The sequence below is a fragment of the Mizuhopecten yessoensis genome, unplaced genomic scaffold, assembly GCF_002113885.1.
Source record: "Mizuhopecten yessoensis strain PY_sf001 unplaced genomic scaffold, ASM211388v2 scaffold10651, whole genome shotgun sequence".
NCBI lineage: Eukaryota > Metazoa > Mollusca > Bivalvia > Pectinida > Pectinidae > Mizuhopecten > Mizuhopecten yessoensis.
In genome coordinates, this window is record NW_018408653.1 from 432,411 (window position 1) to 444,860 (window position 12,450).

The window sequence follows — 12,450 nt, forward strand, 5'->3', positions numbered from 1 at the left end:
AAATAAATTTATGAATAAACATCTTTAAATCAGACGTGCCAATGACAACGTTTTTATGAGCTTGTTTCACTATCAATAAAAAATATAAGTCCATTATTTGCAGATGGAAGAAATTTTATTATAACAGAATTAAGACAAACTACGAAAACATATTTATGATCCGACATAAAGCAATAAGTTGATAGGTTTATGAGCATGATACAAATAGAAAAAAGGAAGTCATGTTGGTTGACTGAAAGATCTGTTATATAGAGTACATATACTGTTATTGTATATGGCAGTAGTGTAACCTATCAGCTACTCTTCAAGGCGTCGTGTACTAGTTTAAAAGCTCAAAGTCACATAATAATCTGTTTATTTCGTTCGTTGATGGGCGTTCCTTTGGTCACGGGTCCTCTGGTGTAGGGAATCTTGTAGTAGGTATTTATTTTTTAGAAATCTTCATCAACTCCGCTAATATCCTTTTCAAGGAGCGCATAGAAGGTGGAGCTGGGGAGGCTGGTGGGCCACCAGATTCGGCCGACTGGCCACCAGATTCGGCCGATTGGCCACCAGATTGGCCCGGTGGGCCACCAGTCGGGACTGGTCCGTTGTCTCCGGATTCTAGTCACGCATGCAAAAAAACTTTGTTTTAGTTGGGTTTTTAGAAATGTTCATAACAAATATGATGATATGCATAAGCGAAATGCATCATTACAAAAATTCTGAAAACGGAACTTAGAAAACTAAATGAAATGTATTACACCGTTTTTCATCTTTCGTGTCTCAATTGGCATTATCTAAGGAGCAGGGCTCGGTATTAATGTTAGAAGTTGGAAAAGCTCAGGCATGTTTACTGCATGCTTACATTTAAGAGCATTTAAGAACATGAAAGATCTTGTATATAAAACTTACCAAATCGGTTCCTGAAAAATTGTTCAAAATCGTGTTCAGCACCGGCTGTAAAAAAAAAAGCGAAACACAATCTCATTTAAGACATAATCTGCTATTGTCATGTTCTTTCGTCCATATACATCCAAATAACTACCACTGACATAGTGAATTCTGATAAATTAAAACGTATATTTTAAAAATCTAACGACACCCATCGTTGAATGTTGGACTTTAAAAACAAACATGTTAAACTAGTATATGTGATACTGTCTGTAAGTGAAAGGTACCTGGATTCTCAGATCTGATAACATAAGTCAAATGCAAATAATTCTTATGTAACTAAACCGAATAGAGCAAAGCATAATGCAACCAAGTCCATTTTCACTAAAACTAGTGTAGCTACGTCCATTGTAGCTCAGTCAATTAATGAAGCTGAAATCACTGTATTAAAGCTCAATGAACCTAGGCCCATTGTAGCTAAGTCAAATGTTGTTAAGTCAAATGTAGTTAAGTCCAATGTAGCTAAGTTCAATGTAGTTAAGTCAAATGCGGTTAAGTCAAATGTAGTTAAGTCCAATACAGCTAAGTTCAATGTAGTTAAGTCAGATGTAGTTAAGTCAAATAAAGTTAAGCCAATGTAGTTAAGTCCAATACAGCTAAGTTCAATGTAGTTAAGTCAGATGTAGTTAAGTCAAATAAAGTTAAGCAAATGTAGTTAAGGCCAATGTAGCTAAGTTCAATGTGGCTAAGTCAAATGTAGTTAAATCCAATGTAGCTAAGTTCAATGTGGCTAAGTCAAATGTAGTTAAGGCAAATGTAGCTAAGTCCAATGAAATTAAGTCAAATGAAGCTAAGTCAAATGTAGCTAAGTCCAATGTAGTTAAGTCCAATGTAGCTAAGTTCAATGTAGCTAAGTCAAATGTAGTTAAGTCAAATGTAGCTAAGTCCAATGTAATAAGGTCAAATGTAGCTAAGTCAAATGTAGCTAAGTTCCATGTAGCTAACTCCAATGTAGCTAAATCCAATGTAGCTAAGTCCAATGCAGTTAAGTTAAATGTAGTTAAGTCAATTGTAGTTAAGTCCAATGTAGTTAAGTCAATTGTAGTTAAGTCCAATGTAGTTAAGACAATTGTAGTTAAGTCAATTGTAGTTAAGTCCAATACAGCTAAGTTCAATGTAGTTAAGTCAAATGTAGTTAAGTCAAATGTTGTTAAGTCCAATGTAGCTAAGTCCAATGTAGTTAAGTCAAATGTTGTTAAGTCAAATGTAGTTATGTCCAATGTAGTTAAGTCTAATACAGCTAAGTTCAATGTAGTTAAGTCAAATGTAGTTAAGTCAAATGTAGCTAAGTCCAATGTAATTAAGTCAAATGTAGCTAAGTCAAATGTAGCTAAGTTCAATGTAGCTAACTCCAATGTAGCTAAGTCCAATGTAGTTAAGTCAAATGTAGTTAGGTCCAATGTAATTAAGTCCAATGTAGCTAAGTTCAATGTAGTTAAGTCAAATGTAGTTAAGTCAAATGTTGTTAAGTCCAATGTAGTTAAGTTCAATGTAGCTAAGTAAAATGTAGCTAGATAAAATGTAGTTAAGTCCAATGTAGCTAAGTCCAATGTAGCTAAGTCAAATGTAGTTAAGTCCAATGTAGTTAAGTCCAATGTAGTAAAGTTCAATGAAGTTAAGTCCAATGTAGTTAAGTCAAATGTTGTTAAATCAAATGTCGTTAAGTTCAATGTACCTAACCCAACGTAGCTAATTTTATTTTTGATACTAGTCAAATTTATGCAATTAAGTCCATTACAGCTAAGTGCATGGTAGTGAAGTCCAGTGTTGCTAAGTCAAATGAGTCAAGTTTGTTATTTTAGCTACAGTAAGTCGATTGTAGCTAATTACAATGTTTCTACATTTTGAAATATGTAATATCTAAGTCCATTGATGGTAAGGCCAATTAAATTAAGTCCAATTAAGGTAGCTTAGTCCATAACAGCTATAATGTAAGTCCTGTGTGGTTAAGTCAAATATAGTTAAGTTCAATGTTGCTAAATTCAATGTAATTAAGTCGAATGTAGTTAAGTCAAATGTTGTTAGGTCCAATAAAATTCTGTCAAATGTAGTTAAGTTCAATGTAGTTAAGTCCAATGTAGCTTAGTCGAATGTAGCTAAGTCCAATGTAGCTTAGTAAAATGTAACTAAATAAAATGTAGGTAAGTCCAATGTAACTAAGTCCAATGTAGCTTAGTAAAATGTAGCTAAATAAAATGTAGGTAAGTCCAATGTAACTAAGTCCAATGTAATTTAGTTCAATGTAGTTTAGTCCAATGTAGTTAAGTCAACTGTAGTTAAATCCAATGTTGTTAAGTCAAATGTAGTTAAGTCCAATGTAGCTAAGTCCAATGAGTCAAGTTTGTTATTTTAGCTACATTAAGTCGATTGTAGCTAATTTCAAATGTCTCTACATTTTGAAATATGTAATATCTAAGTCCATTGATGGTAAGGCCAATTAAATTAGGTCTAATTAATGTAGCTTAGTCCAAAACAGCTATAATGTAAGTCCTGTGTAACTGAGTCAACCGTAGCTAAGTCCATTGTAATTGAGTCAATAGTAGCTAAATCCATATTAGCTAAGTTCATTGCAAATTAGTACCATGAGCTACGTCAATTAAAGCGAAGTCCAATGTTGCTAAATCTATTGTTGCTAACTCAGTTTTAACAAGGTCCATTGTAACTAGGTCCATCGTAGCTAAGTCCATTGTAACTAGGTCCATCTTAGTTCAGTTCATTGTAACAAGGTCAATCGAAGCTAAGTCTATTGTAACTAGGTCCATCGAAGCTAAGTCCATTGTTACTAGGTCCATCGTAGCTAAGTCCATTGCAACTTGGTCCATCGTAGCTAAGTTCATTGTAACTAAGTCCAGCGTAGCTAAGTCCATTGTAACTTGGTCCATCGAAGCTAAGTTCATTGTAACTAAGTCCATCGTAGTTAAGGTTATTGTTACTAGGTCCATCGTAGTTAAGTCCATTGTAACTAGGTCCATCGTAGCTAAGTTTATGGTAACTAGGTCCATCGTAGATAGGTCCATTGTAACTAGGTCCCTCGTAGTTAAGTCCATTTGAACTAGGTCCATCGTAGTTAAGTCCATTATAACTAGGTCCATCGTTGTTAGGTCCATTGTAACTAGGTCCATCGTAGTTAAGTCTATTGTAACTAGGGCCATCGGAGTTAAGTCCATTATAACTAAGTCCAGCGTAGCTAAGTCCATTGTAACTAGGTCCATCGTAGTTAAATTCATTGTAACTAGGTCCATCGTAGTTAAGTTCATTATAACTAGGTCCATCGCAGTTAAGTTCATTGTAACTAGGTCCATCGTAGTTTAGTCCATTTTAACTAGGTCCATCGTAGTTAAGTTCACTGTAACTAGGTCCATCTTAATTGAGTTCACTGTAACTAGGTCCATCTTAGTTAAATCCACTGTAACTAGCTCCATCTTAGTTAAATTCACTGTAACTAGGTCCATCTTAGTTAAGTTCACTGTAACTAGGTCCACCTTAGTTAAGTTCATTGTAGCTAGGTAAATCCTAGTTAAGTTCATTGTAACTAGGTCAATCCTAGTTAAAGTTCACTGTAACTAGGTTCATCGTAACGAAGTCCATTGTAACTAAGTCCATCGAAGCTAAGTCCATTGTAACTAGGTCCAGCTTAGCTAAGTTAATTGTAACTAGGTCTATCGTAGCTAAATCAAATGTAACTTGGTCAATCGTTGTTAAGTCCATTGTAACTAGGTCCATCTAGCTAAGTTCATTGTTACTAGACCCATCGTCGTTAAATCCATTGTAACTAGGTCCATCGTAGCTAAGTCAATTGTAACTAGGTCCATCGTAGCCAAGTCCATTGTAACTGGGTCCATCTTAGTTAAGGCATTGTAACTAGGTCCATCGTAGCTAAGTACATTTTTAATAGGTCAAATGTAACTAAGTCCATAGTTACTAGGTCCATCGTGGCTAAGTCAATTTTAACTGGGTCCATATGAGTTAAGTCCATTGTAACTAGGTATATCGTAGCTAAATTCATTGTAACAAAGTCCATCGTAGCTAAGTCAATTGTAACTAGATCCATCGTGGCCAAGTCCATTGTAACTTTGGCCATCTTTGTTCAGTTCAATGCAACTAGGTCCATCGTAGTTAAGTCCATAGTTACTGGGTCCACTGTAACTAGGTTCATCGTAACGAAGTCCATTGTAACTAAGTCCAGCGTAGCTAAGTCCATTGTAACTAAGTACATCGTAGCTAAGTCCATTGTAACTAGGTCCAGCTTAGTTAAGTTAATTGTAACTAGGTCTATCGTAGCTAAATCAAATGTAACTAGGTCTATCGTAGCTAAATCAAATGTAACTAGGTCAATCGTTGTTAAGTCCATTGTAACTAGGTCCATCTAGCTAAGGTCATTGTTACTAGACCCATCGTCGTTAAATCCATTGTAACTAGGTCCATCGTAGCTAAGTCAATTGTAACTAGGTCCATCGTAGCCAAGTCCATTGTAACTGGGTCCATCTTAGTTAAGGCATTGTAACTAGGTCCATCGTAGCTAAGTACATTTTTAATAGGCTAAATGTAACTAAGTCCATAGTTACTAGGTCCATCGTGGTTAAGTCAATTTTAACTGGGTCCATCTGAGTTAAGTCCATTGTAACTAGGTATATCGTAGCTAAATTCATTGTAACAAAGTACATCGTAGCTAAGTCAATTGTAACTAGATCCATCGTGGCCAAGTCCATTGTAACTTTGACCATCTTTGTTCAGTTCAATGCAACTAGCTCCATCGTAGTTAAGTCCATAGTTACTGGGTCCATAGTGGCTAAGTATATTTAAATTAGGTCCATCGTAGTTAAGTCAATTGTAACTAGGTCCATCGTAGCTAAGTTCATTGTAACTAAATCCATCGTAGTTAAGTCCATTGTAACTGGGTCCATCGTAGTTAAGTCCATTGTAATTAGGTCCATCGTAGCTAAGTTCATTGTAACTGGGTTCATCGTATAGTGAAGTTTATTGTAACTAGGTCCATCGCAGTTAAGTCCATTGTAACTAGGTCCATCGTAGTTAAGTTCCATGTAACTAGGTCCATCTTAGTTAAATCCATTGTAACAATGTCCATCTCAATTAAATTTATTATAACTAGGTCCGTCTTAGTTAAGTTCACTGTAACTAGGTCTATCTTAGTTAAGTTCACTGTAGCTAGGTCCACCTTAGTTAAGTTCATTGTAACTAGGTAAATCCTAGTTAAGTTCATTGTAACTAGGTCAATACTAGTTAAGTTCATTGTAACTAGGTCAATCCTAGTTAGGTTCACTGTAACTAGGTTCATCGTAGCTTAGTCCATTGTAACTAGGTTCATCGTAGTTAAGTCAATTGTAACTAGGTCCATCGTTGCTAAGTCCATTGTAACTAGGTCCATCGTAGTTAAGTTCATTGTAAAAAGGTCCAGTGTAGCTAAGTTCATTGTAACTAAGTCCATCCTAGCTAAGTTCATTGTAACTAAGTCCATCGTAGTTAAGTCCATTGCAACTATGTCCATCGTAGTTAAGTTCATTATAACTAGGTCCATCGTAGCTTAGTTCATTGTAACTAAATTCATCGTAGTGAAGTTCATTGTAACTAGGTCCATCGTAGTTTAGTCCATTGTAACTAGGTCCATCGTAGTTGAGTTCATTGTAACTAGGTTCATCTTAGTTAAGTTCCATGTAACTAGGTCCATCTTAGTTAAATCCATTGTAACTAGGTCCATCTTAATTAAATTTATTGTAACTAGGTCTATCTTAGTTAAGTTTACTGTAGCTAGGTCCACCTTAGTTAAGTTCATTGTAACTAGGTAAATCCTAGTTAAGTTCATTGTAACTAGGTCCATCGTAGCTAAGTCCACTGTAACTAAGTCCAGCGTAGTTAAGTCCATTGTTACTAAGTCCATCGTAGCTCAGTCCATTGTAACTAGGTCCAGCTTAGCTAAGTCCATTGTAACTTTGAGCATCTTAGTTCAGTTCATTGTAACTAAGTCCATCGTAGTTAAGTCCACTGCAACTAGGACCTTCGTAGTTAAGTTCATTATAACTAGGTCCATCGTAGCCAAGTCCATTGTAACTGGGTCCATCTTAGTTAAGGCATTGTAACTAGGTCCATAGTAGTTTAGTCCATTGTAACTAGGTCCAGCGTAGTTAAGTTCAGTGTAACTAGGTCCATCTTAATTAGATTTATTGTAACTAGGTCTATCTTAGTTAAATTCACTGTAGCTAGGTCCACCTTAGTTCAGTTCATTGTAACTAGGTAAATCCTAGTTAAGTTCATTGTAACTAGTTCCATCTTAGTTAAGTTCCACGTAACTAGGTCCATCTTAGTTATATCCATTGTAACTAGGTCCAACTAGCTAAGTTCATTGTTACTAGACCCATCGTCGTTAAATCCATTGTAACTAGGTCCATCTTAATTAAATTTACTGTAACTAGGTCTATCTTAGTTAAATTCACTGTAGCTAGGTCCACCTTAGTTCAGTTCATTGTAACTAGGTAAATCCTAGTTAAGTTCATTGTAACTAGGTCCATCGTAGTGAAGTTCATTGTAACTAGGTAAATCCTAGTTAAGTTCATTGTAACTAGTTCCATCTTAGTTAAGTTCCACGTAACTAGGTCCATCTTAGTTATATCCATTGTAACTAGGTCCATCGTAGCCAAGTCCATTGTAACTGGGTCCATCTTAGTTAAGGCATTGTAACTAGGTCCATAGTAGTTTAGTCCATTGTAACTAGGTATATCGTAGCTAAATTCATTGTAACAAAGTCCATCGTAGCTAAGTCAATTGTAACTAGGTCCATCTAGCTAAGTTCATTGTTACTAGACCCATCGTCGTTAAATCCATTGTAACTAGGTCCATCGTTGCTAAGTCCATTGTAACTAGGTACATCGTAGTTAAGTTCCATGTAACTAGGTCCATCTTAGTTACGTTCCATGTAACTAGGTCCATCTTAGTTATATCCATTGTAACTAGGTCCATAGTAGTTTAGTCCATTGTAACTAGGTCCATCGTAGTTGAGTTAATTGTAACTAGGTCCATCTTAGTTAAGTTCCATGTAACTAGGTCCATCTTAGTTAAATCCATTGTAACTAGGTCCATCTTAATTAAATTTATTGTAACTAGGTCTATCTTAGTTAAGTTCACTGTAGCTAGGTCCACCTTAGTTCAGTTCATTGTAACTAGGTAAATCCTAGTTAAGTTCATTGTAACTAGGTCCATCGTAGCTAAGTCCACTGTATCTAAGTCCAGCGTAGTTAAGTCCATTGTAACTAAGTCCATCGTAGCTAAGTCCATTGTAACTAGGTCCAGCTTAGCTAAGTCCATTGTAACTAGGTTCATCGTAGTTGATTCCATAGTTACTAGGTCCATAGTGGCTAAGAATATTGTGATTAGGTCCATCGTAGTTAAACCCATTGTAACTAGGTCCATCGTAGCCAAGTCCATTGTAACTGGGTCCATCTTAGTAAAGGCATTGTAACTAGGTCCATCGTAGCTAAGTACATTTTTAATAGGTCAAATGTAACTAAGTCCATGTTTAATAGGTCCATCGTGGCTAAGTCAATTTTAACTGAGTCCATCTGAGTTAAGTCCATTGTAACTAGGTACATCGTAGCTAAGTTCATTGTAACTAGGTCCATCGCAGTTAAGTCCATTGTAACTAGGTCCATCATAGTTAAATTCATTGTAACTAGGTCCATCGTAGTTAAGTTCATTGTTATTATGTCCATCGTAGTTAAGTCCATTGTAACTAGGTCCATCGTTGCTAAGTCCATTGTAACTAGGTCCATCTTAGTTTAGTTCATTGTAACTTGGTCCATCTTTGTTAAGTTCATTGTAACTGGGCCAAGTTCATTGTAACTAGGTCCATCTTAGTTAAGTTCATTGTAACTAGGTCCATCTTAGTTAAGTTCAGTGTAACTAGGTCCATCTTAGTTCAGTCAATTGTTACTAGGTCCATCGTTGCTAAGTTCATTGTTACTAGGTCCATCGTAGTTAAGTTCATTGTAAATAGGTCCATCTTAGCTAAGTCCATTGTAGCTAAGTGCAATGAAGTTAAGTCCATTAATTTAGCTAAGTCTATTTTATAAGCTTAGTCCAATGTATCTAAGTTCATTTTAGCTTTGTCCAATAATACTTAGTCAAACGTATTTAAGTTCTTCGTCAACAAGTAAAATGTATACAAGTCCAAGCCCTTTTTCAGTTTAGATCTTCTCACATTTCTTGTTTTTATTTTATGATACCTAAATTGATATATAATCTGTCCTATGTGTAAGAATCATGTTGTTTATAACGTTTATCACCACTAATGAAAAATATATCGACATTGAATTTTCTAATACATTTGTATTTTCAATCCAAACAAATCTTGAAAACATAACAATTTAAGTTTCTACTTCAAATAACATATTAGTTTCAAACTCTCCTAAAAAATCTGAAGAAACAAATATCTTTACCGATAAATACATAATATGGACAATAGACGTGTCGGTTATTTGGGGTTTATTTTGCTTTGTTATAACATGAAATGTGTTAGAAAAATTGAGAATTGTATATTTGAAACTGCCGGCAGTATAAAGGTATTGAGCAAGGTGGTTTCATCAACTTACAGACATACTCCTCCAACGCCTGATGTCCTCCTGAAAAAATATATATAGGCTTTGATATTTAAATCAGTAAAAGAAAGAATTACTTGTGCATGATAAAATTATTTTCAATATTACTTCAAAGCTTAAATTACCCATGATTATGTTAACATAATATATTTAAAAAATAGAAAATAAAAGAAGTAAAATTGCGTCACCCTTTATAACTATTTACTGTTATACTGAACATTTGCTGTAACTTTGCTGTGTTTGATAAAGAAGAACTAAAGAAATATTTTGTAAAATGAAAAAAAAATAATAGAAAAAAACACACACTCACCAAAGTCTTCAACCGCCTGTTTCAAACCTGCAAATAAATATTAACATGTTGAATTAAACAATACATAACAAAAAACAAACATTTACTAAATTGACATTCAGAGGAAATACTTTTGAAACGGAAGATTGCTAATTAATGCGTGTGTAACATGTTTATATGTTTTTTTCTTATAATATATGTATATCTATATAACATTTTAACAGTAAAAAGGGATATAAGCAGTTGTTTGTTGAATACCAAATATACATGTATTTCAAAAGTATTGCAAACTACCGATGTGGGTTTTTTTTCAGGAAAGCAAAGTACGCATGACAATTTATATTCTGCCATATGAGTTAACTGTAACATAAAACCATTCCATTATCTGTTGATAACATTTTAACAGAACCCATCGTGATGAAAATGTTACTGATTCAAAGTTAAAATTAATAATTAATCTATGGTACCATACTCTATTTACGTAAAGCTTGACAAAATGGTTGTGTGCTTCTACGCATGACTTTACACTATACTTCCGTTTTGTGCTATTACATGGTAAGATTTGCTTTTAAAAATAATATCACTTATGGAATTAAGTAAATAGCTTAACGTATGTAGCAAAGATTACCAAAACAATTTCTCAGTCTTCCTTCAGTTTTGTTTAAAAAGGAAATCTACGGGGTTATGCGCAATGAATAGAAACGACATTTCTTCTTTGTCGCTGCCGAAAGTGATATTTCCCACTGTTTCTAGCTCCGTTTGGTATATGTCACAGCGTGAAGGATATCAGTTATAATAAGTTGATAGAATAAAACATTACACATAAGAAATGTTAAACGTTTGAAATATAAGATACAATATATCTGCTTACCAGCGAGATTCTCCACCAACATTTTCAAACCTGGAAATATACAAGAAACAAATCTAAACAATACATAAATTCAAAGTAGATTCCACTAATCCATGATGTCAAAGCACCAAACTGAAAAAAAAATATGCAAAATGCGAAACATTTGCGTTTATATTTACAAAACTAAAATTATGAGTGTTTTATACGAATCCAGACAATATGTTTTTTTTATAGAAAATACTCCAATGCATCTAAGTTACAGAGACCCATCTTAGTGCATGTCTTATAACAGAAACCCATCTTAGTGTATGTCTTATAACAGAAACCCATTTTAGTGTATGTCACATAACCGAAATCCATCTTAGTGTATGTCTTATAACAGAAACCCATCTTAGTGTATGTCTTATTACAGAAAACCATCTTAGTGTATGTCTCATTACATAAACCCATAATAGTGTACGTCTTATTACAAAAACCCATCTTAGTGAATGTCTTGTTACAGAAATCCATCTTAGGGTATGTCTAGTAACAGAAAAACTCCCAATGTGTCTAGATCACGGAAATCCATCTTAGAGTATGTCTTATTACAAAAACAAAAAAATTGTCTAGATCACAGAAGCCCATTTTAGTGTATGTCTTGTTACAAAAAAACACCCCAATGTGTCTAGATCACAGAAACCCATTTTAGTGTATATGTTGTCACAGAAAACACCCCTATGTGTCTCAATAACAGAAACCCATCTTAGTGTATGTCTTATTACAGAAACCCATCTTAGTGTACGTCTTATTACAGAAAAAAACAATGTGTCTAGATCACAGAAACCCATCTTAGTGTATGTCTTATTACAGAAACCAATCTTAGTGTATGTCTAAATACAGAAAACACCCCTATGTGTCTAAATCACAGAAAGCCATCTTAGTGTACGTCTTATTACAGAAACTCATCTTAGTGTATGTCTTTTTACAGAAAGCCATCTTAGTGTACGTCTTATTACAGGAAAAAAACATTGTGCCTAAATCACAGAAACCCATCTTAGCGTATGTCTTGTTACAGAGAAAAAAACAATGTGTCTAGATCACAGAAACCCATCTTAGTGTATATCTTGTTTCAGAAAACACCCCAATGTGCCCAGCTTATATAAACCAATCTTAGTGTATATATTGTCAAAGAAAACACCCCTATGTGTCTAGATCACAGAAACCCATCTAACTGTATGTCTTGTGACAGAAAAAAAAAATGTGTCTTGATCACAGAAACCTGTCTTAATGTATATCTTGTTTCAGAAAACACCCCAATGTGCCCAGCTTATATAAACCAATCTTAGTGTATATATTGTCAAAGAAAACACCCCTATCTGTCTAGATTACAGAAATCCATCTTAGTGTATGTCTTATTACAGAAATCCATCTTAGTGTATGTCTTGTTACAGAAAACACCCCAATGTGCCTAGATCACAGAAACCCATCTTAGTGTATTTCTTGTTCGGAAAACACCCCAATGAGCCTAGATCACAGAAATCCATCTTAGTGTATGTCTTATTACAGAAATCCATCTTAGTGTATGTCTTGTTACAGAAAACATCCCAATGTGCCTAGATCACAGAAATCCATCTTAGTGTATGTCTTGTTACAGAAAACACCCCTATGTGTCTAGATCACAGAAATCCATCTTAGTGTATGTCTTATTACAGAAATCCATCTTAGTGTATGTCTTGTTACAGAAAACACCCCAATGTGCCTAGATCACAGAAATCCATCTTAGTGTATGTCTT

The 12,450-nt window shown here is 34.6% G+C and overlaps 1 protein-coding gene across 1 annotated transcript in view; it reads right to left on the reverse strand.

Annotated features, from left to right (window-relative positions):
- Positions 1-96: 96 nt before the first annotated feature.
- Positions 97-12,450, reverse strand: part of LOC110461681 — a 15,953-nt gene continuing 3,599 nt past the window's right edge. The window contains exons 2-6 of the mRNA XM_021515279.1: positions 10,700-10,729; positions 9,850-9,876; positions 9,534-9,563; positions 895-939; positions 97-603 (exon numbers count right to left, since the gene is read on the reverse strand). Of these exons, the coding sequence (XP_021370954.1) occupies positions 425-603; positions 895-939; positions 9,534-9,563; positions 9,850-9,876; positions 10,700-10,729 (311 nt within the window). The 3' untranslated portion in view covers positions 97-424. The remainder of the gene's footprint in view (positions 604-894; positions 940-9,533; positions 9,564-9,849; positions 9,877-10,699; positions 10,730-12,450) is intronic.